Source organism: Meleagris gallopavo, chromosome 1 (genome assembly GCF_000146605.3).
Source record: "Meleagris gallopavo isolate NT-WF06-2002-E0010 breed Aviagen turkey brand Nicholas breeding stock chromosome 1, Turkey_5.1, whole genome shotgun sequence".
Lineage (NCBI taxonomy): Eukaryota > Metazoa > Chordata > Aves > Galliformes > Phasianidae > Meleagris > Meleagris gallopavo.
In genome coordinates this window covers 69405260-69431941 of record NC_015011.2, presented here as the reverse complement: position 1 = coordinate 69431941, position 26682 = coordinate 69405260, and the positions used below count along the sequence as shown (strand labels likewise).

Here is a 26682-nt window from a genome sequence, read left to right as displayed (position 1 = left end):
AATTTTTTTTTTTTTATATTAAGGTGTGTCATAAATAATTTTTAGTTAGGAGAATTTATCCCTGAATAAATTTTCATGTATGTTCCTGCTTGATATCACAAATCAGTACGTCTCCCATCTAACTTGTACAATCTTCAATTTGTTAGCATATACCTCCCAGAACTGAGAGGATGGCTGTTGACCAGGACTGGAGCAGTGTTTATCCAACAGCAGCTGCATTTAAACCTGCATCTGTGCCTCTCCCAATTCGAATGGGCTACCCAGTGAAGGGAGGAGTACCTCCACCAAAAGAAGGCAACTTAGAGCTTATAAAGGTAAGTCACATTCTACTGGTGTGCGATAACACTGAAAATTATTATTCATTAGGATTGAGCTATTTTAATTGAAATAGTTTTATTAGATACAGTTTTCTATAAATAGAAAATTTTAGTAACTTTAGAAAAATTAGTAACTTCTAAATTAAAAAGTAACGAAGACAAAGCTTAAAAAGAAATACAAGTGAATCAAATTAGCAGGCTTTGATTGGGTTATCATGCCTATCTTTATCATCACTTATTATTGAGCTTAAAATATTTTCCTGAATGAAGCTTGAGGAATTTTCTTACTTTATCTTCTGTTGAATGTATTAAATTACATTAACAAATTCAGAATATGTAACCAAATTTCAGTAATGCCCCTTTAATTATTAAGAGACAAAATGATATTATTTTGGTAATTCTTGGTATGTCTATTCTAGATTCCCAATTTTTTACATCTTACTCCTCCTGCAATTAAGAAACACTGTGCAGCTCTCAGAGGTAGGATTTTTATTCGTTTACTTTGTTGTTACTTCCTTAGGCTTTTTTTTGTTGGGGGTGTGTGTGTGTGTGTGTGTGTGTGTTAGTGTGGGCAGCTCTGAAGCTGTTTTTTTGTCAGGCTTTGGCTAGTATAGTATGCTTTGGTTTTGCTTCATTGTATTATACAGGTGATAAGCAGATAGATCTTGTGAGGTTTCCAGTACACCTGTGAGACTTGAATTTTACCGTTCTATTAGACCCTGCTTGTACTGAAGAATTCGTAGTTTAGACTCGTAAGGTAAATGGATGATAGATATGACTCTTTTCTCAGAAGATTAAAGCCTGGTTTAATAACAGCTAATGGTCATTCTGGTATATATTTAAAAAAAAGAAGCCATATATAAGAGATTGTATGAGTTTCAGTGAAGAGCAAGAGCACCTACCAGCCAGAGAGCGAATTAGGAGTTCCTAATGAGGTTAGCCCAGAGAGAAGTGGAAGGAGGAAGTGCTAAGAGACCTGGCTTGAACTACCTGTTTACAAACACATGCAGCATTTACAGGAGGAATTATCAGTCTGAAGAGTCATGGAAATGCAAGGAGAAATCTTGTTCCTGTCTGATTCACAATCATGCAGGATGGATGCCGAAACAGCTTGGATATGGAGGTTTGCTGTGAGATGGGCTACAAGCCTCTTGAGAGTCTAGTGGGCCAGGCTGCCTGAAGAAGCAAAAGTAGATGAACTGTTCTTGAAATAGATCAAAAACCCTCACAGTTACCATCTTTGGTACTGATGGGAAGCTGCAGCCATCTAAACATTCTCTGGAAAAGTAGCAGAATGGGATAGAAACAATCTTGGAGACTTGTAGAGTGCTGTCAATGTTATTGCGTTCAGATCCTGGCAAACTGTCCATGAGAAAATTCTGTTTTACGTGTGCTAGTCACAAGTATGGAAGAACTGGCTGTGGATTAAACGCTGATGGCAGCTCTTGATTGTGAAAAAAAGATGTTGGAGTTCAAGATCTTGAGAGAAGTAAGGAGGACGTTTAGCATATTACCAGCAGTTTTTTGATGCACATGATCTACCAGTTGACTACAAGAGATGCTCTGCTGGATTTGTCATTCACAAACTAGGAAGGACTGGCTGCACTTGAGAAGATTAGAGGCAGCCTTGATAACAATGATCATGAAACTGTGGAGTTTAAAATTGTGAGAAAACTGCAGCCAGAACTTCAGGAGAATGATATTGATTTATTCAGAAGACTGCTTGGCAGATATTATTGGTGATAGCAGGGGTGAGAGAAAAGGAGCTTTTAGAACTGCCTCCTAAAAGCTCAAGAATAGTTCATTCCTGTCAGCAAAAATTTGAGCAAGTATGGTAGAAGGACAGCATGGGTGAGCAGGGAACTCCTGAGTGACCCAAGATACAAAAACAAAGATTACCTAAGATTACCCAGGATGAATAGGATATTTTTGTGTGAAAATTTCATGAAGGGTAAGAGAAAATGTCAAAAAAACAGCAGGTCAGTCAGCCTCACTACCCTCACTGCAGTCTTTAGAAGATGATGAAGCAAACCTGTAAACCATTTCCAGGTATGTGGGAAGTGTGCATTGTAACAAGCTGGGTGATGACAGAGAGCACCACTTCCTCATGTTCTCAGATAGTAACAAATAGGGGAGGGAATAAAACAGGCTGTCATTCAGAGGGATGTCAACAGGCAGGAAAAAAATCTGCTGCTACGACTTCCATGAAGTTAACTAAATGTAAATAGTTGTGTGTCTGGGATGGAATAGGATCCCAGTACAAAAAAGACATTGAAATACTAGAGTGAGTCTAGGAGAGATGCTCCCATTGCCTGTGAGAGTATAGTTTCTCTAGAACTACTTCTAAAGACATAAATTACACTAAAGTTGAGAAAAGACAGAAATTACTTGGGTTGTTTTCTTTTATTATACAGATTTCTGCACTGAATGGCCAAGTGCTTTGGACAGTGATGAGAAATGCGAACAACATTTTCCTATTGAAATTGAGACAGTGGATTATGTTTCTGCAGGTACATCTATTCGTAATCCCAAAGCAAGAATAGTGACTTTAAGAGTAAGTAGTACTCTTGGAAAGCAATCACCTTTGTTTTTAATGCCTGAACACTTGACTTTCTTTTAAAACATTTTAGAAATATGGGAATGTGGGAAATGGTTCATTGAATGACCAAAAAAAGCAGAGGATTTCCTTATATATTGCAGCATGTTGGAACTCAGCTTATAATGATATGGATATGTATTTATAAGTAAATTCTGAGCTCTGATACAGACAAAATAACATACATTCTTAAAAATCAACTTTTCCATACATAGACACTGTAGGTGCTATGTTATCACTTGAACAGTGTGAGGCTACATGTTGTCCTTTATCAAAAAGGGTTTTTTTTTCCAGAGATCTCTTTTCTTTGGTTGAGAAATCTTAGTCTTCTGTGCTGAATTGTGACATAAATAGAGCATCTCTAGATTCTGTTTTCAAGCATGTATTGAGAATATGTATCTGGCACCCTAAGCTCATTCTGTTTTTTTGATTTGTCATGTTTTAACTTTTTTTAATAAAGATGCTAAAATATGTGTAGAAATCAATGTAATATGATGCACTCTGGGAAATAATAGGATGTATTTGATACGCAGTCTCGCTTTGAGCAATCAGTTGATGTGTTTTCCTGTCCTTGTGGTATAAATGTTAGGACTGTGGCTTTTGAATATGCCTTTTGAGACTAGATTTGAGCCTATTCTAAAAGCAGCATCAGTGGAGAAAGTGATGGCTGTGTTCTTTTGGTGCAGAAGCTAAAATGCCACATTATAGCAGCTTCATAGCATCTAATTAGGGCAACCAAACAGCAGTTTTATCTGTAGGAGGCTACATCTTCCCTTTAGATTGTGAAACGTTATTGTTTGGGATTTAATTTGATTTGTCATTGACTTAAATCTACATTTCAGCCAACTATTAGCAGTAGTTTCCCTTTTTTGTCATTACATGACATAGATTTTAACTGTTTGTCTCTTAATTCACATTCCTAGTCAAGGCCAGATTTTTGCAGATTTGTATGTGTTGTAAATATAAGAAAATTCAGTGAGAATATAAGCCTCTGGCTTTATGCTGGACTGTGAATGTACAGAAGGAGACACTCATTCGACCTCGCCCTCCCACCCCCCTCATCATTCCTGTGTTCAAAGCATTCCCAGGACAGTGGTGGGCACAGTATTTCAGGTAGGGCAAAGAGCTCAGTTGCTTGGTCAAGCATTCTTCAGTCTCTTGCCAGTAAAAAGAGTAGATTGTGAGAGCATGCAAGTTTCTTGCCTTCTAAATCATGTAAAATTGCAGAATTAAAAGCAAAAATTCTTAAAGAGATCTTTTATTTGTTTTAAGTTGAAATCTTACTGTAGATGCTCATTTTTCATCTGTTGTACCCTAGAGCCTGTATTTCTTGGAACCAAGTTTATCATAGTCTGGTCCCAGGTGCAGTTGTCAGAATTGTGCCAAACAACAGGATTTAAAACAAAACTATTTTTTAAGCAATTGTTATTCTTTGTGGAGCTCTAGCTTGTCTAAAATTCAACATAAAATAGCATGCAACATTCCAGCTCATAATTATATGCTCTCTAATCCATATCTTGTTTTTGAAGCGAGAAGCCATGCAAACATTTGTCACTTTAATATGACTTGGGATTTTTTTTTTTTGCGTTCCTGTAGCATAGGTAACAGACCAAATTGTTTTCTTATACAAGATTCCTGAATTTGATCAGTTCCTTTGTACTGCAGTGATGTGTTAGGAAGGATAAAGAGATGGGGTAGGAAAAAAAAGCAATGGTCTAATTCATGAAAGGCATTTAATGTCTTAAAATTTTTAGTATTGATCATCAGCTTACATTTCTAACCCCCTATATCTTCAGACTTCAGAACAGCTATTTGCTGTTGTACAAACATTTAATAGCTAAAAACACCTTGCTTTACTTATCATACTTGTAACTATATTCAGAAATTAGCTTCAGAGTAACTACTTAATTATGGGTTTTCAGTGTTGTGGGTTTTTCTTTTTAGAAAAGTAACAGTTATTTCCTTATGTTTGTTTGTGGTTTTTCTGTTTGTTTTTTTTTGTTTTGCTTTTGATACTGTAAGAGAAAGGAAGCTATTAACACAGTGGTTTGATGAATTATGTGGGATGGTTGTAGTCCCTTAGGTTTGTATGCATTTTAGTATACTTGTACTAATGATCTTCTAATAATGATTGTGAGAATTCTGAGTTGATGACTCTTGATGTCTTTCCTTCTCTTCTGGGTGCTTGTAACAAATATTTTCTAAATATCCTAATACTACCCTTACCAATCTGTATCTAGAAAACAAACTTGCTAAAAATATTTATTTTCCACATTAAGTTCATATGAGTATGAAGTGAAGGTACAGATGAAACTGACAGCTTTTTTTCCCATCTGAAAGAAGTTTAAGTAGAAATATTCTCTCAACCTCTCTGGTATTTGAATGAGAAGAAATCTATTATTTGAATATTCACATTGTATTTGCCATGTGTTTAAAAGGTTTTGGTAAGTGATAAAACTGGAAGAAACTCTAAAAATGAATATTTAATAACTATGCTTTTAATTTCAGATATGTCCAGATATGAAAGATAAGTCTAATCATATCTGAAAATATTTTTTGGGGTGCAGAGATTGAATTTCTCCAAATAATCAAGCGTGTTTTCTCTTCTACTTCAAGGTTAAACTTTCTAACCTGAATTTGGATGACCATGCAAAGAAGAAGCTCATTAAACTTGTAGGAGCGCGGTACTGCAAGGATACAGATGTACTCACTATTATAATAGACAGGTATGATTACAGGATGAAAAAATGTCAGTTTCAGCAGTTGCACAATAAAAAGGGGCCAAATCTTTTCCAATTTAATCAGTACCAGTACTTCTGTTCGTAAGTGTTAAAAATGTTATGGACAAATCACATAATATCAAGCATAATCTTTGTTTAGTATTATTAGATATTGTATTTGAAAAATCTTTAGTATGAGTAGTAGCAGTTGTTCAACAACAATTTTCAAAAGAGGTGTGGGCAAGAAAAATGAGGACATGAGTGCTCAGACATTTTGATGTTCTAGATTTGGTTTTTTGATTTGGTGATTTGGTGTTCGGATGTTCTAGATATAAAAAAATCATTGTAATTATTCACATTTTCAGAAAACTGCACTGAATAAGTTTGTTTTCTGTGTTTGAATTCTGAAGTGCTTAAGAAAATCCATATGTATTGCTGATGTGCTTTATTTCATATCTGCGTTCACTTAGGAAAAAAAATATTGGTAGTCCTATCTGTTAGCTTTTTAAAATTATTATGATTTGTTTTCCCATTATTAATTTTCTGGCATTCAGTCAGTTTCATTTCTATTACTAAAAGGATAGTTATGTATTCCTTTTGTCTTGAAAGTCTGGGTGGCTTATTGGGACCACGTGAGCTACCGTTTCTTATCTATGGAGAAACTTACCATGTGGCTATTAGGATAGCTGAAAGGTGTTTTACCTCTGTAGTATTTGTGAGTGGTGTCATGAATCATTCCTGGAGAATTTTTTAATGTGCTTACTAATATTTCACTTGATTTCTAGTAAACTCTGAGGCTTAATCTCTGTGCAGTATCCATTTTGTTCTAGGCTAGTATTTGAAATACTTTTAAACTAAACTTTCTTCTTTGTGAAGGAAGTATGAGGAGGAAGCTTGAGCCCTTTTAAGAGGTTATTTGCTAGAATAGTCGGTCCCTAGCCATTCAGATGAATGTTTTCAAAGCATCTCAGATGTAGTCTTGTATGATTCAATCTGTTCTGTATTCATCAGTAAGACAAATCAGGGATCAAAAAAATATATATATGCTAACTGCTTCCAGGCATATTTCTGATGACAGCTTTTATAACAGACAACCAGTGCTTGAGTTTTCAGAACTACCACTGTGAGAAATACCTGTTTTAATTAACTTGTTAACTTCAAAAATAGTAGGCAATCCCATCTGGAGGTGTTACGGCTTTTTAAATGGAAAAGTAATACCATGAGTAGTATCTGTCAGTAAAGTCTGGAAGTAGAAATATAAAATATTTTTTAAATATTTATTCTCTGGAAATGTGAAACAATCATAATTAATTCAAAGTTAACTAGGATCACTTACTAATTTCAACTGTAAAACTGAACACCCTTTTTACTGTTTTGATTTCAGCATAAATTCTCATAAAATGCAAAAAAAAAAAAAATTCATACATTGTGACAATTGTAATTCTTACTATTTAAGGTTTCCATTGATCCTTAGAAGAACTAAAAAATTCATGATTTATGGTATTTTTGTAACTTATATTGTTAGAGAATACAGTTCCATAGTCACTGTAATCTACTGTAATTCAGCTGCTGAAAGAGTTCGTCCCTCAGAAGGAAAGGTGAAAAAAAGAACCAGCTTTGACTGGTATCAGTCCTTGATCTGGTTCACTGCAGAGCTGCTGGAACTGAGATACTATATTGTGTATAGGACAAATAGTTTCCTAAGTTTGAGTGTATCTGCTATATGTTATTGTAGAAGAGAGAGAATTGAACTCTTGCTTATCAAAGAAGTGGGAGACAAAACAGCCTCTGGGAAAAGGTGTGAGGAAGAGGAGATTAGTTGTGATCAGCATGAGAAAACGATTAATGTCACCAAAATCTCAGCGGGCATTTTGTATTACTACTTTTAGGAAGTGCTTTTGCAGTGCTGTGCCTTATCCGGACAAATGTTGACGGTGATTCTATTTTGATTTAAAGCTAGATTGACATAGAGACTTCTTCTGTCTAGATTATTGACTAGGTCTTCTGTTTTGAACTACACTGAATTGATTTTTCTCACTTTTTTCTTCCTTTTAGATCTAGGGTAAAAAAAAAATAGGGTCTTAAGGCAGTCTGGACTAATGCATGTTGGATTCAATTTTGATTAATTCTAGCAGAGGAATGCAGCATATGTTAGTCTGGTTTTTAATAGGTTCTGAAGATCTGTAAATTGTTTTTGTACATTTTCCTTTAGACTTCAAGATGTTCTATGATGTTTTTATGATCATGTTATTCTTGATAATGTGTAATTCAGAAATGTTTGAATCAGACACAGACACATTTCCATGGAATTGCTATAGAATTCCATAGTTACAGATTAGAAATTTTGGTAAGTTTATTATTTTCTTCAAGTATATTTACATATTTACTGTAGTTCAATTTCAGAAAGACTAGCTTTGTTTATGAATTTTTCAGATGTCCACTAAGAAGACAGAACTATGATTATGGAATACATCTCCTCACAGTTCTGTACCATGAATCTTGGGTAAGCAGCTGGGGAAGAAAATCTCTCATGCTCTCTCTTTCTCCTTTCTCTCCCATCTACATAAACTGAACTTACCTGAATCTTTTAAATAGAAGTTTTTGACTGCTTAAGGTATATTACCTTAGGTTCTTTTCCCCATTGTTTCTTCAAAATCAACAAAGATGATTATGCTTGGATCATACTTCCACAGTTAACTAAGACTTCATTTCATTACTTTTATAAGGCCTATGCTGTTTTATTTTGTGTGTATTTTATATCTGTACCTGAAATGTTACATCAGAGGGTTTAAAACTTCTCTAAAATTCCCTTTTAAGACAGATTTTGTTTGAATTTATCTGATTTGGCTAATTTACTGATTCCAATTAGTCTAAGTTTCACACATAACTGAGTGTCACGTGTCATAATGATGTTTGTTTGCTTGAAAGTCTCCCTAGGTGAATAAGTTTGTTTTATCGTAGAATCAAAGAATGGCCTGGGTTGAAAAGGACCTCAAAGATCAACTACTTTCAACCCCTGTGCTGTGGTGGGGTCACCAACCACTAGACCAGGCTGCCCAGAGCCACATCCAGCCTGGCCTCGAATGTCTCCAGGGATGGGGCATTCACAACCTCCTTGGGCAACCTGTTCCAGTGTGTCACCACCCTCTGGGTGAAAAACTCCCTGCTAATATCTAACTTAAACCTCCCCTGTCTCAGTTGAAAACCATTCCCTCTTGTCCTGTCACTATCCACCCATGTAAACAGTCATTCCTCCTCCTGTTTATAAGCTCCCTTCAAGTACTGGAAGGCCACAGTAAGGTCTCCCCGTAACCTTCTCCTTTCCAAGTTAAACAAGCTCAGTTCCCTCAACCTTTCTTCATAGGAGAGGTGCTCCAGCCCTCTGATCATCTTAGTGGCCCTTCTCTTGACTCATTCTAAGAGTTCTGCATCTTTCTTGTGCTGGGACCCCAGGCCTGGATGCAGTACTCCAGATGGGGCCACACAAGAGCTGAGTAGAGAACAATCACCTCCCTATCCCTGCTGGCCACCCCTTTTTTTCTTTTTTTTTTTTTTAATGCATCTTGGGATGTAGTTGGCCTTCCAGCTTGCAAACACACTGTTGGCTCATGTCCAGCTTCTCATCCACCAGGACCCCCAAGTCCTTCTCCACACGGCTGCTCTCAAGGAGTTCTTCCCCCAGTCTTTATAAATACCTGTGGTTTCCCTGGTCCAAGTGCAGCACCTTGCGCTTGGCCTTGTGGAACCTCATTAAGTTCTCACAGGCCCACTTTTTCCAGTCTGTCCAGAACCCTCTGGATGGCTTCCCTTTCCTCCAGTGCATCAACTGCACTGCTCAGCTTGGTGTTATCTGCAGTGATTTACGTGATGATTTATGTGGTTGAAAAATAAAGTGGATCACCTTAAATAAAACATATTTAAACATGTATTTGAAGTTATAAAATATGAAATTATAAAAAGTTATAAAAACTAAAATATAGCCCAATTCCAAGCTCCTCGTACTTACTAATTAGGATCTGTCATTTCCTGATCTTTTCATGATTTCTTTTAAACCACGGCTGTAACTTGGAAATATTCAGCTTTTGAAGTACTCTCACAAATTTTTCCTCAAGCTGAAAGGAGTGAGGACTGAAAATCCTATTCTGAGCTCAGAAAAGGGACATTTGGAGCAATCTATGGGTGATCTGCCAAGTTGGGAGGAAATGTTAATATGCTTGAGGATAGGAAGGACATCTGGATAGGCTGGACTCATGGGCTGAAGCACAAGACCAAGTGCAGGGTCCTCCACTTGGACTGTAACAACCCCATGCATCACTATAAGCTTTGGGCAGTGTGACTGAAAAGCTGTGTGGTAGAATGAGATCTGGTGGTGTTAGTCAATGGTGGCTGAACAGCAGTGTGCCTAGGTGGCCAAGGTCAGTGGCATCTGACTTGTATGAGAAATAGTATAACCAGGAGGACTAGGGAGATGATTATCCCTCTGTATTTGGCACTGATAAGGCTGCGCCTCAAGCAGTGTGTTCAGTTTTGGGCCCCTCACTACAAGAGAGGCATTGAGGCTCTGGAGCATGCGCCAAGAAGGATAACAAAGCTTGTGAAGGATCTTGAACACGAGTCTTGTAAGGAGCTGCTGAGGGAACTGGCATTGTTTTGTCTGGAAAAGGCTCAAGAGAGACCACGTCACTCTGCACAACCACTAAAAGGAAGTTGTAGTGAGGTGGGAGTTGACCTCTAACTAGTGACAGCCACACACTCCAGCTGGGTTAGAGGGAGTGGGCTTTGGGCTGCGTATTATGAAAACCTTCTCAGGAGCAGTAGTCGAGCACTGGAACAGGCTGCCCGGAGAGGAGGTGGAGTCAGTGTCTGTAGGTTTTCTAGAAATGTGAAGATGGGACACTTAGGGACATGGTTTAGTGGGCATGGGTGATGATGAGTTGATTGTTGGACCAGATAATCTTAGAGATCTTTTCCAACCTTTACAATTCTATGATTATTTTTAGGAGAACTAGAATACTACTGGATAGCCTTTGGGGTAATGTAAGCCCTGGGGATTTGTAGTTAAAAGTAACATTGCACTTGAAACTAGCATATCTTACAGATTTTACACAAATGTAAGCAGTTAACTTTATCAAAATCTTGCTAAAGCTGAAGGCTTTTTATTTTGAAAAGCTGTTAAGAGTTTTCTTAAAAACATAAAGAAGTGTTACCTGACTTCACACTAATGAAAACCCTTTTTTTGGAAGCAATAATTGTGATGTTTATTTTTGTTCCAGTAATGAATAGCCCTTCCTTTTGGAAGCAGGTGTCTTGGTATTTTTCTGATAGTCCTTGTTACTTTTTAGTGGATAAATTTGCATGTTTATTTGTTTTAGTAGGGAAAATGAAGGAAGAGAGGAAGAAAGAAGTGAATTTATTGTTTGGTTCTTAATCTGCCTTCTATTATTGCTGTTTCAAATAAAGTGTACGTAACACAGACAGCTATGGGAAGGCGTTCAAAACATGAGTCGAGTTATGTTCAAAATACTTAGATTTGAGAATTTAAGAATGTTAATTATTTAAAAACATACTTATTTTAACATGCAGTGAGGTCTCCTTCATTTATAATAGTTGTCCACGTTGTATGCAGTAGATATGACTTGCACCATCTGTAGCAAGAATCAACCTTTTTTCATTGGACTTTCTGTGATTCCTTTCAAATTATTTCCCAGAATTGTGCCTGGAGTGAATTCACCAAATGAAAGAGTGAGATACATTAAGTACATTATTAAACAGCAGATAAAATAGTTGTATTTCTGCTGCTTTATGTGATAGTACTTCTTGAATGCTGTAACCTTAGCTTTTAAGGTATTAAGTGGTTTTTAAAAAGTAATGGTTTCCTGCCCCCACGTGGTTAAAAAGAGCACATAATTGAGATTGGTAGTTTGCCACTATAAAGTGAAGTCCTGTATGAATTTATAGTGGAAGGGAGAACAAAACGGAGCATGCAGTCTTAAGTTTTGAATAAGAAAAAATATTACTAGTAGCTATAAAGGTGGTGGATATGGAAAAGATAGTGAGAAGGAAAGAATTCACAGTCCTTTTAAACAAGATTTTAAAAAGTTGCAACAGTATTTCATGGTCCAGATAGACATGATTTTCAACATGTGCAAAACAAGATGATGTGGAGTGGAGGATATAATTCTACGTTACGCAGATAAGATCTTAAAAGATTATTAGTGAAAAGTTACACAGGAACAGAAAGTGAAAGGGCATCTCTTAAAGTAAAAACTGTAATCTCACATACTAAAAACAGTAATAACATTGTGCACACTTCTTATCTCTTGCTTTTTCTAAAATTGTAAGTATAGAAGAATGATTAGAAAAGATTTGAGGCTTGAACAGTAAGGAAGGAGGCATGTAGGATTAGACATAATTAGATAGTGGTTTCTGATAGAGCATGTACAATAATAGCCAAAGGTCTTCTGGGTGCTTCCCTTTGTCATATGTTTGCATTGCAGTTAATACTTGAACTGAAGGAACAGGAAAGTTGAAGCAGGAGGGTGGATGGGGGAAGAAGAAAACAGTGAAATGTACAGGACATTGTGATACTAAAGACTTAATTAAATTTGTCTGTGAACTCCCAAAGCTGTATGTATTAAATGAATTTGAGGAAGACATCCCACCTTGCTTTTATGTTCCTTTTACAGTAGAGCATTAAACTACGAGACACAAGTGAGATGAGGAGTATATGCTTGCTTGCAGCAGAATGAATGTTTCACATAACCATTAGTTATCCCAATATCCATGGTAGTTTTCCTCTAGACTCGAATTCACATTTACATTGTATTGCCTTTTTTCTCTTTGGTCATTTACATCACAAGTAAAGATATTTTCATCACTTCAGGTTATATCAGGAGAACTTGGCAGCAATGGAACATTGCAATTTTCACAGTAGGACTTTAATATTTTTATTTGGATTATAAGATAAAGTTCTGAAACCTAAGCAGGCCTTGTTATGAACACTCACAATGCTGTGACCTGTGGGTTGTAGGATTAAAATGGCAGGTAGAAGAATGGCATTCACATCTTGCTGGAACTCTCTCCCTGAGTGGGAAAAAGACTCAAGACACACAGAAAATAAAAGGAGTGCTGTGACCCAGTGATTAGTGAAAGACAGATATCTAGCTCTGAGCACTGTTTAGTGTATTTCAAGACTTCTTTGTTTAAATTTCATGACTTTGAGATTGCAGAATAATAAAGTGTGATATAATTGTACCATTCCTGAGTGTTCTTTCTCAGTATGTCCTTACCAATAACATAAACTGAGGCTGAGGTAGGGGTGATTTCTAAATGCTCTGATATTTTGTTACATTTCCTTATGAACTCACTCATAATCAAAATGTAACAACTTCTGAAGAGTCTTTATCATTAATGTCAGTCAGGAAAGCTAAGTGGCATGATAGATAATTTAATACACTTTCTTTGAAGATCTGAATTCAGAAATTTAAAATCAAAAGAAGGAATTTTACTGATAGGAAATGCTCACTTCAGTGAAAGAAAGAAAAATAACTTCGTCCCACAAGGGATGAATATTTAAGCAAACATTACAAAGCTGGAATTGAAACAAAATTGTGGCTTGCAGTGTTTCAGTTAAATTTTGGCAATGTGCTATTTCAGACTGTAGTAGTTTTTTACATACCTTTTGTTTAACCTTATTTTTTCTAGTTATTGGAGAAACAAGTCTCCTTTTTAATGCATAGATATTTTTACAGTTGTGTCATATTCTAAATATTTGAGAGAAAGTCTTACAGGGGATAGGCATTAGCAAATTCAACAGAAAATAAAGAATGGGACCATTAATATCGCCACTGTTTTTGGTGAGATCAGAATCTTTTCTGATTCGGATAATAGGAAACAATTGAGTGAAATAAATACCTTTCAACTGACCTTCCAGAGGCATGAAGATTCACAGCCTCTCTGGATAGCTTGTTGCAGTGCTCAGTCACCCTCAAAGTAAGGAAATTTTTCCTCGTGTTCGCATGGAACTTACTGTGTTCCAGTTTGTGCCTGTTGCCCCTTGTCCTGTTGCTGGGCACCTCTGAAAAGATCTTGGATACATCCTCTTGACACCTGCCCTTTTGATATCAATAAACATTGATAAGATTCCTGTTTTAGTTTTCTCCAGGCTGGGAGTCTCAGACTTTCCTCATAGGAGATGTTCCTGGACCCTGCCAGCTTTGTGGCTTTCTGCTGGACATTTCCCCAGTAGTTTCTTGTCTTTTTTGAGCTGAGGAGTCCAGGTGCAGTACTCCAGCTGTGATCTCAGCAAGGCAGCGTAGAGAGAGAGGAGTACCTCCCTTAACTTATTGGCCATGCTCTTTTTAGTGCACCCCAGAATACCATTGGCCTTCATTGGCACAGTGGTGGTTTGTGATTAACCCGTTGTCCTCCTGGACACGTAGATCCTTCCCTGCAGAGCTCCTTTGTTGCAAGTTAGCAATTAAACTGTACTGATATGTGTGGTTGTTCTTCCTGAGGTGTAGGACCCTTCACTCACTCTATATATTACTTTTTCAGTGTGTCAGATTAATCATTTGTTTTGGAAAGTTTGCAAGTCTTTACAGTGTTTAAAGTGCAAGTTTTGCTTTAAAATAAATCCTTTTGCTGTTTGTGATGTTAAAAAAAAATCTGTTTATTTGTATTAGCAAGTATATTAAAAACAAATCACAGTCATCTGTGCCTGTTGTTTAGTACTAGGTTTGGTTACTTTGTTTTTTAGAAGAAGAGGTGTTTTTTCTTTGGGTTATTCCCCCCAGTTCTTATTGGAATTTTTGTGAAAAAAACAGTTGAAATTACCTACTGAGCATATTATCAGCCAAACTGGTTAATATTAACTGAAATTCTGAATTACCTGAGATAGGATAAAGAAATCATTTTTAGTTAGTCCATTGAAGAACACGTTTATGATCTTTAACTTTCACATTTAATGTAGTATTCTAGAATTATGTTACACAACTCCACTCTTACATTACAGTTTTCATTGTTTTATTCTCTTGCTTGTAAGGCTCTTACTACATTGTTTACTTACATATTAAATTCTCAGGGAATGAAAATGACTATAATAATATGGATTGGGATTTGTTTTGTTTTTTAACTGAATTGGAATGAGGAAAAATAGCCTACAAATTATTTTGGCTTTGTTTCAGTTTTTAGTTTTAAAATCAGGTATATTTTCTTCCAGAAAACTGAGGCATGGGAGAGTGAGAAGACTGAGGAAGACATGGAAGAGTATATTTGGGAAAACAGCTCCTCTCAGAGAAATGCCCTGGATACTCTACTTCAAATAAAAGCCACGGAGAATGTCAGTAATGTAACTAAGGAAGATCTTCTTGCATCTGAAGTAGTTAGAAATTACAGAAACTCTGTAATTGCACTTAAAAATGAAGGTGAAACAGAAAGTAACATATCTCAGTATAAGGAATCTGTGAAAAAATTATTAAATATACAAGCATTACCATGAATGATTCTGCAGGCACATTTAGTTATTACAGAACTACTAAATTATAATATGTTGATATTACTGTATGATATGGATTCAGAACTTTAACCAAAACTATGAAACTTGTTGATGAGTTAGTCTTGAAAGTAGTTAGATTTTATTTTTTTTGTTCTTTTTTTTTTTAGATTTTCTTGTAAACATAACTTTGCTGTCTAGGAATCTTGTTTTTGAATAAAGTATGCCTTGAGTCATATATTGGTGACTTGATCATTCTGTTCTGTACTTTCTTAGCCTGGGAAATCCTGTCTTAGTTCTGTGTTTAATCATATTCTGACTTCTCACATAACTTCTTTTGATGTTTTATTTTTGAGAACTTTCAAGTTATGAAATGACTTGGGTTCCAAGTTCCATTAACTTTGAGGTTCTTAATTAAGAGTTCTACAGTTTTTCAATGCTTTCCAAGCATCTCAGATTTTTTCTACCTCAGCTTCCTTTCTGGAAAGTAAAGACTGTGTTACCTAAGTTTAACTGTTGGAGAGACGTTGAAGTATACTGAGTGATGTGAGGTTCTTGGTTGTCATTACAAGGGCTAACATACTCTAAATTAAAATATAATAATGGAACAAAATTTGGCAGGAGACCTAAGAACCACCTTTACTGTAGGTGCTTACAACCTTTTATACCCACGCGACAACTTGGTCATATGTAGGAGCCAGGCACCTTGTGTGTGTTTATGTCTGGCCCAAGTAGCTACTCAGCTTGTTTACTCATTAGCAAGGTGATGACTTTCATTGTCCCACAACAAAATAGGGTACAAAATGGGATGACGATTGCAAGATGAACTGACAGTTATTTACAGCATACAAAAGTACCTTGGGAAGAAAGAATGAGGGTTGCTGAAATTGAGGGCTGGCAGAGTGGTGAGGTGAGTACACTGCCTAAATAGGAATGGATTGAGTCTTAGTACATTGAGGCCTTCTGTGTTCTTTCTTGGGTGTAGGATTCAGATTTGGCAAGGAAAAAATGTGTGTAGCTTCCCACTTAATGCTGTGAAGCACAGAGGAAGTAGTCCATATTGACGTTTATCTTATTCTTAATAATTTTTGGTTGAAAGGAATTGATTTGAAACTCTGAAATTACAAGAAACTTGCCTTCTTACAATTAAATGAGAATTCTTTAAAAGTACTAGCTTGAAAGGATAACTGTTACTGTACCTCCCTGGCTTACTAAGATTTGAGCTTAGAGAGAAAGCCTTTTTCTGGAAGGAATAGAGGAGCTTTTGTTCATCAGGCTTACAGATTTAGGGTGACTAGCAGAAAACAAACTTTATAACCACAAAGTAGTTATAAAGCAGATACATATTTTTATTTTTATTACAGCGATGTGCACACACGCTGAGTACAAAGGGGGTAGCCCCTTCTAGTTTGCAAAGTGAAAGTTCAAGGATATTTATAGAGACAAGTTACACATATGCAAGAATAGGACAGGATATTACAATTGATTCTAAGAAACTAGGCATAAATTATTCTGATATTACAATTAGAATAAGAGGGGAGATTACAATTGATTCTAAGAAGTTATTATATTCTCCACCTCAATTGCTGACTTACTGTGACTTGCAGGTTGCAGTGGAATTCCTAAGTCACAGCCTGAACCAGAACGTGAGCATGAGTACCTGGTGCAAGAGAGATAAGGCTGCATTCCTCAGCTCGCCCACTCCTCAACATCCTTCCCTGTAGCGTCTGTTTTGCCTTTGTTCACTCTATACCCCCTTGCCTAGTTCATAATTAAGCAAATGCTGTTCTGAAACAATTCTAAAGAAATTCTAAAGGAACGTTCCACATCAGGGGATCCCTCTTTTTATGTTTGATTAATGTAAAGTTTTATCAGAAACTTGGAAAAGTTTGAAATTTATTGGGTTGTTCCTTGATTCAAGGATAATGAGAATGCTGTTTAAAATTCTCATTTCAAGTATTATTTAGTGTAATTACTAACCTTTTTTTGAATGGCCATGAAACCAGAGTCACCGAGTGTAACAGCAGTTTCACTCAGAGAATTGTATGGTTGGTGGAGGAGCACTTGGCTTTATTCCAGAGGAGATTTGGTTCTAATCTATGTGTAAAAGAATTGTTTCCTTAATTATTTTTGTCAGTGTTTGCATAAAGACTTGTGTACAAGCAAGCATATGTTATTAACTTGTGTTTTCAGTGGCATGAGTTGTACCAGCTGCTCATGAATAACTCCCTTTAGATGTTTTAGGACATCTTATAGAGCTTGCTTTTTTTCATAAAAAATGTCTTTATGTACTCAAGACATAGGTGCACCTAATAAAATCCTTTTTGTAACAGATAGCAATTAACTTTTTCCTTTGTTCATCGTAGACTTTAAATGGATTTAAGTAGATGCCTGTGAAAGTTTGACTTACTAATAGCAATAGAAATAGCAGAGCAAGGGAAATTGATTTTTCATTTTATTATGTTAGCATTTCATTAACTTGGCAACTAATTCATGAAAAACCTAAAAATAACCAGGCCTCTAGAGTTCTCTCTGAAGTTTTGAGCCAAGCTTATATATGTTCTATAAATGCTTCAGGAAATGCAGACAAGATAAAAGCTGACTTATCTCCTTTGTGCCAGGGTGTCCAAGTGGTGGATTGTGACACCACCACGAGTGATGTTTGTTTTTTTTCTCATTTTGGCTATTTAATTTGGAATTGCTTAGAACAATATTGGGACTAATTCACTATGTTCCATGAACACATCCAACACTTACCATTAAGTCAAAGATACCAATTTTCCAGTCATTTCTGGCTTACTGACTCTTTGGTTACAGAATGCTTGGCCAAATGGCTTTAAAAATCTATGAGATTGACCTCCAATTTGCCTTTCAATGTCTTTGTCACTTCCTCTCCTTGCTAAGAAACATATGAGCAAGAATAAGATCTTTATAATCCTTCAAGTGCTCAGTCTAACTGCTAGAAAGGAAATATCAAATTCAGCTGCATTTGTGGTTTTAGCTAATGATCTGTGTTACAGTGCAGAATTTGTGTAATGCAGTAGACTGGATCACAGGTAGACTGTATGATATTTTGAGCTCTCATCTTAGGTATTTCTTATTTCTTACTTCTCCCTCAAAATTGTTTACGTGTTTAGGGGTGACAGTATTTTGCTGTGATTTTGTAGAATACGTAAAACTCTGGGATCTTAACTCCAGTGTGAATCCTTCCGACTTTGATTTATAATTTAGAGCGTGTTTTCATGAACTAAATTACACATCTTTATTTTCCTGTATAACACTTGCAGACCATCTCATTGGAAACTTTTATTGTAGTTTAAAAGCTGTGAAGAGTTAATAGATTTGCAGGTTATAGTAATAAATACATCCTTATCAGGGATCTGTATCATACATTATAATATAAATGCATGACTCTAAGGTTTGTATCCCTCAATACATCTATGTGCATGTGAGTGTATGTACACATTCTGGTACAGGGAAGTGCTCAGGGTTTATGATACTTTTAAATGGCAATGAAGATAGTTAACATATAAATTAGGAATCAGGGCAACCCCCCAGTACATAGGCAGGGAAGTAAGGAGGAGCAGAAAACGATATACAGTATCTGGAGACATTGTCTCTCTCCTTGGGCAATTATTATACTGGTGATTACTGGCCAAAAGGCTGGTTCCTTGACAGCCCCAACTTCAGGCAACTCCTTCCATCACCTATTGAAACCTGAACAGGAAGGCTACAAGATGTCCTTCTCTGCGGTCATTGCTTCTCTAACCTCCAAGTAGCAGATGTCTTATTTCAAATCCAAACACTTGCCTCCGCAAACTGGAAAAGTAAGTTCCTTGCTGCAAGGGAAAAATAAGCTGCCTCCAATGGGAAAAAATCACAGAAGTTAAGTTCTTGGCCCTCTGAAATAGTTCTGATGCATAGTTTCACTGGTGCTGTTGAGGAGCCTAACCGTTCTTTTATCTCCCACATGAACATTCCAAAGAAAAGTTGAAATCTAATGTTAGGTCAAACAGGAAAAGAACTTGCTTTGTCAGGATTCTGACTAATTTTTTGCACCTTAGAAACTGCTGTAAGCACTGGCTAAGATGTCTTTAGTAAACTGTTAGGAATTGTGAAGTAAGATATTCGTTGTCACTATGTTTTCTTGAGGTTTATTGTCTGCGTTGTGTCATGCTTTTGCCATTTAAAAGTGACACTAAACATAATTTGATTCTTAGATTTGACAAAAAGGCTGTAAGAGAGACCAAAAGATTAGGTCTTTGGAAGAGAGGATAGATGTTAGAACTGGTTGGGGTTTCACTCAAATGTGACTGACTGTCTGAAAAGTCAGTTATAGACAGTCTGCTGGACTTGTGAGAAGTCATTGATACTCCTGGCAGGAGCTGACACTTCGATTGTGTTTTTGTGCATAGCATTGCTACAAACACAGCTAAGAAATAAAAGGACTATAAAAGGGACGTGCTATCTGAACAAAGAATCTTTCTACCTAGTCCCTGATACCTAAAATGTGTGTGTTAACTTTCTTGTTACTCCACTAGTCCATAGTAAAGTAGTCCTGCTACAACTGTGTTTTATACAAAGGCTGCTCTGAAAGTAATGCCTCCCATTTTACTATGTGGGCCCATAACTTCAGAGGTGGATATTGGTGGTATGGTAGTAGAAGTTGAACGTTCCTGTCAATATTCTGTTACATTTTGTTGCTGTGTGACAGATGGCAGCGGAGAGGGGCAGTCTGACAACATGGCATCTGACATGGAAGTGGATATGAAGCAAAGGTGTGGAATTGAATTCCTCCATGTGGAAAAAATGGCACCCATTATCATTCATCAGTGCTTGTTGAACGTATGGAGACCAAACAGTGGATCTCAGCACAGTGGTGTGGTGGGTGTGCATTTCGGAAGTGGTGAGAGTTACATGAAAGACAAGTCACCAGACAAGCTTCTTATCCTGTGTCAGTCTCTCTTTTGTGACAGGTAAATTAGTAAATATGTTCTATCAAGAAGTAAAATTTTTTATAAACTTCAGCTCCTTAAATTGCAGTGATACTCAGTGTCCCCTAAAATATAATTTTAGGGTGGTCTTTTCCTCTGAAACCAAGCTGCTCAACTGTAATTAGATATACATGGGACTTTCTAACTTCATCACTATAATTATTAAGCTGCTTTACATAAATCTTGCTATTTTTAACATAATTTTCTATAGACATACGACAATCAATTTTATTGTTGTTTGTTTCCTTTAATAACATGAGCGTAAACTCATCTAGAATATAGATATTTCTTCTTATAGCTAGTGAAGAAAGTGAGAAACTCTGAGACATCAACAAATATAAAAGAGAAAGAACAATCCTGATTACTGCTGAAAATGTTTGCTTTCCTAAGCAATCTTCCTGAGCAAGGTAAGTCAAGGAAACATCTTGTTGATGTAGTCATTTGATTTATGTTCAGGAGTAGCAGTTTTATGAAGAGAATACACAGGATGAAGAAACAAAAAGTGTGTTTTAATTAGCTTCTAAACTTTAACTTAAACATTTAAACCTTAATTAACTTCTAAAGCTTTAAAAATCTTTTGTATATCTCTGTGCAACGTACATTAAATGTCCGTATTAAAAAAAGCAAATGATGTAAATGATAAATATGTGTGGGCACAATAAAGCAAGTCAAGGTGGACAGTACAAATTGACTATAACTGCAATTCACGAACAGTTTGTGGTTGCATTTGTGCTTTCCTTAGCAAGTAGTAGAGTGGATCTGTCAGTGCATCACACAGCAATTAAGTTTAAAAAAAAGTCTAATATTACTAGGAGGTAGTGGTATTAGTCTAAGAGGGCTTCAAAAACATCTGAAGTTGTTGTCAGAAGATTGAGGTGAAGGCAAAGCATAAATAATTGGATGATCAGATGTTTGAGTTAATGGAATTCAGTAGTTTTGGGGTCTTACTTTTTAATGGGCATTTTTCTTTGAGGAAGTAAACAGTACTGGTTAAATTGTTTTATTCCAGTATTAGGAGTATTTAGTAAAAAACAATCTAGAATTTAGCAGGAAAAAATGAATACAGTTTTTATGAAAACAACTAGATCTGGGGCAATTAAATAATTGCTACAATTAAATCTTTTTATGATATTATAAAATTTAAATCAGTTTTACTAAGGCGGGTCAAAGTCAGGTCAGAGGTCATGTAAGCTGCAGTGAATCTGCTCTCTTAAATCAGGGCAAGCATATTGTTTTTGTTAGGCATTATTCTGAGTCAGATTTTGTACCAAAATATTCTCAAAGAGATTTGAACATGTAGTGAGACCTGTGAGTGTGCAATTCTTACCCAAAGAGGAATATGTGGAAATATGTTTAATTGCTGAGAATGAAATTATAGCTGAATGATTCTGAAACTTACTCTTTGTTCTGTAAAAGAATTAGGCTAGGAAACATTATTCATTAAAAAAGGCTGTTTGTTCCACAACAAGGGTGGTGACTGTATTTTACAAGCTACCTTGGACGGTAGTGTATTTTATTTGCCTAGACATTGTTCTTCCTCTCTGTATGGGTTGGTAATGACCTTTCCTACTTCTGCAGCACCCTGCTCCAGGAGCCATAGTACAAAAGCAAAGGAAGATGAGATAAGAGCAGAGAACAACAGGAATCAGCCAGACACCCAGAGCTGCAGCTTCCCAAGCAGGAGCTTCATTATCTGAAGTATAATTCCTGCCACTGTAACCTTTGGTTTCATTTAAGTGTTGTTTGCTGCTGTTCAGACGAGGAGGAGTGGGCATGCGGGATAACACCTCTGCAGATTTAGGTATCAAAGTTGAGCTAGTGAATAGTCTAGTACTTCCTGAAGTTGTGCTTGTCCTCTTAGCCAAATGGTTATCCAGCAGAGAAGTTGATTCCCTGGAATATGTGCTGCCTTTTGTTTTTACAGCCGTCAGACTTGCACTGGAGGTGAAAGCGTTTGCTGTTATGCTGTAGCTGATGGTAGAAGATGGGGCTTGGAGTAGAAGAGAACTTGACGTAACATTACCATTCTGGCATCTTTCCCACTCAGAGGTCTTTGTGCTGTTTTGCCTTTCATAGTTATTTTGTGAGATATAAGTACTTGGCCCCTTGTATTTCAGTCTTTCAAAAATAAGAAGGTCTGGATCAATCCCTATTAAATCATAAACAATATTAGTTTATGTGATAAAAGCTCATCTGCATACAAGAGAGAAGAGAGTCCATTTGACCAGCAGCTCTAGGGTGATTGTGCTCCTGGGGGCTCATGCATCCAGGTGCTAGCAGTGGGGGAGACTGGGATCCAGGGGCAGATACTGGGGTGTCTGAGCTGAGCTACTGGAGCTATAAGACACTTTGTATATGAATTAAATATATATTTATATATACACATTATACACATCATATATATTTGTATATACACATATATATATGAATATATATACTCACATATTAAACTGTATATTCTCACTATATATACATATGTATATTTTCACTAGCAGATCTCTGTGTGACGACACGGCATGGAGGACAAGGCTCTTGGTGCTGCTTTATGTGTCTGCTTTGTGCATCTCACTGTGTTACCTATGTGGATAGCTGTATATATATGTATATGTACATATGTGATATACTTGTATGCGTGGTCGATATGCATGTGCTGAATGGGAACACATTTTTAACCATGCTAGTGTGTGAATCTAGGGGGCACAGAGCAGCAACAGCCTCTCCTCTCTCTCTCAGATCTTACATGGTACCTTTCTTTAACAAGAGTATTTGTTAAACATTCAAAGAACAAATCTTGGCAGCAGGGTGCACCTTCAAGGTTCTTTCTCAAATGCTGAATGAAAGAGTGGGGAAGTATTCCAAGAAGTATGAACATTAAAGAAAAAATAGTATTACACATTTTTATCATTGTGTGTTGCTACAACAGGTCTTTTAGCAACTTACTATATACATACATATTGCTGTGTTTTCAGTCTTTATGCACACAATGTTTGATTACCTGTCGTGATGTTGTACAAAACAACGTTGATTCTAGCCTTTAATATGCAACTTTCCAGTGCTGGGCAAGACATGTGCAAGCAATTCATATTTTCATTAGTAGCTCCATGGTAGAACACTGCTAGATTACAGGAAACTATAATACAAAAAGAACAAAGCTGAATTTACCAGCACCGTAACCGTTGTATTTTCCATGTTATTACGAGGGCTTCTCTGAAAATAATGCCTCCTAATTTATTGGCTCATAACATCAGAGGAGGATGTTAGTGATGTGGCAGTTGCTACGTGACTGATGGCAGCAGAAGGGCAGTCTGACAACATGGTGTCTGACATGGAAGTGGGTATGAAGCAAAGGTGTAGAATTGAATTCCTCCACATGGAAAAAATGGCACACATTCATCACATTAACAAACACTGTATGTTTATGGAGACCAAACAATGGATATTAGCTTGGTGAGGCAGTAGTGGTTTGTCTCGGTAGTGGTGACAGCAATGCAAAAGACAAGCCACATTCCAGACAGCCAGGCACAGCTGTCCTACCATGAAATGAGGAGTTTCTTGGCCAGCTGATCCACATCAGCTGGCAGATTACAACCATGGAATCATTTATGGAACTAAATATTGGCTTCAATGCATTGGAACCAGTGGTGGTAATGTTAGAGTATCACAGTTTGCACCAAGTGGGTCCCAGAAATGCTTACACAAGAAATAGAAAGAGTCTTAGCTGGACTGTCTTTCCATACCCAATGTACAGTCCAGATTTGGCTTGTTCTGAATTATATCTGCTGATGGAAGATGGACTGTATGGGAAGCATTTTCCTAGCAATCACACTGTCATAGTAGTTGTGAAACAGTGGGTCAACTCCACTAGTGCAGATTTTTACATAGGCTCTTGCTGGCAAAAATGCATAGCTACTGGTGGAGACTAAGCTGAAAAATAGTGTTTTGTAGTTGAGCATTTGTTCTAGGAAATAGTGTTATTGTACTCTTTGTATCTGTTGTAATCTCTGTGGAAATAAATAAGAGGCATTACTTTCAGAGTGACCTACATGCATTATTTAGCATTAAAAGAAACATTAATACTGAGTAGTTGCACAGTCCATAAAATCTGTGATTTTCTCATTATCATGCAAACTTCTTAAGCGCCCAGTTGTAAAAGTAGAACAACTTTAACTATATTCATATTTTATACCTAGAGAAGATGAAAAGGATAGCCAAATAAATTCTAAATGAATTCTCAGAATAAATAAAACCATATGCTGTAGCCTGCAGTCCTCTCTTATCTTTCCTTTATTGCAGTGATTGGACTATTTCTGAAAGTAAAGCTGTCAGTACAAGTTTGAGATGTTTGCTCTTGTGCAGTTGGTACCTGTCTACTTGAAACTGGAGAACAAACATTTCGTTCACTCAGACTATTAAACAACCATCAGATGGCGTATCCTGAATTACAATATGTAAATGGCTTCCTGTCTTGCTTTATCTTGTTTGGCTTTGGGCTATTTATTTCTGTGAATATAATATTTAAAACAATTCATCATCTGTATTTGGAAACTGGCTTCTCTCTTACCACCTGAGGAAAGCGTCACTGAGAATTAATTTTCAAAACTATGTAAATACCTGAATGCTAGTGGTGTAAGACAGCTGAAAGCATGAAAATGGAGATTTAGAAGTCAATTTAATTAAACGCTTTTGAAAATGTTATATTATGTGCTCATACGTATGCTTCAATACTCAAGGTAAATGTTATACTCAAAGTCAAAATATCAAGTCAAAAGTTGAATTTATTTTATATCACTGCGCTTGGAGCAGGACCAGTGTTAATTTTTGTTTAGTTTATGAAGTTTTTTTTGTTTGTTTTTAATATTAGAAAATCATTCTAGTTCCAGGATAATGATGTCAAGACAATAATGGAAAAGCTTTATTTTACATGAATTGTTAAGAAACTACCTAGCTTTAAAATATTTTCCATTTACTTTGGTATTTATTATAAATATTGTATTTGTAAGTAATGATACCAACTTGTAATATTTATGCAGTGAAAAAGTAATGCAACTCTTTCCTCTTTCCACTGTATGTGTAACTAGAAAACTAACCCTATCTTATCAACATATGAGAAAAGGAAAGAACATGCTCTCTACCCACCCTTGCTATCTTTTCTGTATTCACTGTGTTTTTTCAGTTAGTAATCTAAATACTGCATTGAATAACACTGTAAATACAGCTAGAAAATATTTTTCCATCATAATGAACATATCAGATGTCAGAGATGAACACTGTTTTCAAAAGATGTATACCATGCGATTTAAAATTTGAAATCAAAATGCACTGTCTTAAAAGTACAAATTCAGCAGCTTTCTGGAATAAAAATAAACACTTTAGAACGGCTGGTACTGAATGTATATTGTACTATGTTTTTTACGTATTTGCATTAAGTATTCAAAGTTGTCTGTATAGCTGAAACGAAAATAGTAATACTTGCAAGAACAACTAGAATCCTAAGCTGTAATGAGTAGCGAGTAAAGTCATCACTTGATATTGAATGTAATTCAAAGAGGTTAAACAACAGTTTTTCTTTCACTGAGACCATGTTCTATCTCTAACTAGGCTTCATCAGTTTCCAGTTATGAAAATAGTAGCTGAGTTTAGAGAAGGCTTTTACAAAAGTAGAATTGGTACAAAAAAGTTATGGCTATTTAAAGCAATAGAAGAACAGTGCTTGTCAGAAACAGAATGATAATTTACAAGAATTACACAAACTCTGGCTCTATTATGTACCAATTAGTTTACATTTTTCTTTAAAAGATTACAAGCATATTGTAGTGTTCTGAAAACACCTGTAGCCAGTACACCTTGATGTACTTCCTGAGAACTATAGACATTTAGACAAATAGACAAAAAAGAATATAAAAATATAGACATATAGAAAAAAAAAAGAATATAAAAACAGTTCTAGTCATCAGTAAACATTTTGTATCATTTTTAGTATCAGTTCACAATAAAAATAACAAAAGCCTTCAAATATTTCTATGAAGTATCTATGTAGTAGTTGCTTTTCTGTGATATGTTTTGCTGAAAGAATGTTAAAAACTCTGGAAACATTAACAATAGAATATTATATTATCTTTTTTTTTAAATCACAATTTTCTGATGTTTGCTCACAGTGATTATTTTTTTTCCAGCAGAAAACTGTTCTTCACTTTCCTTGTGTGTTGTAGCAACATATAACTTCGCCTCGAAACCCAAGTACTCAGTGTTCTGGATTTTGTTGAAGAATTGACATTTTGTACTATATGTTTAATGCTTGTTTTTCAGTATGATACATGAACATTATGTAGGTTTGGTGATATATTGCAAGGATATAAATTCTTAGTCAAAAAAAAAAGAAGATAAATGAAAATACATGAATTTGTTTTAAGGTAAGAGTGAGATTTCAAATCCTTTTCTATCTTCAAAGTTTGTTCAAAGTTCTATTGTTGTTAGAAACTCATATTTTTGGCACAACGTAATTCTAAAAGTTTTTCAATGTAACAATTATTATACATGCTTCCTGAAAATATCATTAATATTA

The 26682-nt window shown here is 36.0% G+C and overlaps 2 protein-coding genes across 2 annotated transcripts; one reads left to right on the top strand and one right to left on the bottom strand.

Moving 5' to 3' along the window:
• The first annotated feature begins 39 nt into the window (after positions 1 to 39).
• On the top strand, positions 40 to 15364 carry MRPS35 (mitochondrial ribosomal protein S35). The gene is made up of 6 exons (XM_010716246.3): positions 40 to 314; positions 737 to 797; positions 2732 to 2871; positions 5530 to 5639; positions 8067 to 8136; positions 14854 to 15364. Exons 1-6 carry the CDS (start codon positions 171 to 173, stop codon positions 15130 to 15132), a joined length of 804 nt encoding a protein of 267 aa, XP_010714548.1. The 5' UTR covers positions 40 to 170; the 3' UTR covers positions 15133 to 15364.
• Positions 15365 to 21181: 5817 nt separating this feature from the next.
• On the bottom strand, positions 21182 to 23435 carry MANSC4 (MANSC domain containing 4). The gene is made up of 2 exons (XM_010716234.3): positions 23116 to 23435; positions 21182 to 22269 (listed from the first exon to the last, which is right to left on the bottom strand). Exons 1-2 carry the CDS (start codon positions 23201 to 23203, stop codon positions 21605 to 21607), a joined length of 753 nt encoding a protein of 250 aa, XP_010714536.1. The 5' UTR covers positions 23204 to 23435; the 3' UTR covers positions 21182 to 21604.
• Between the last annotated feature and the right edge of the window lie 3247 nt (positions 23436 to 26682).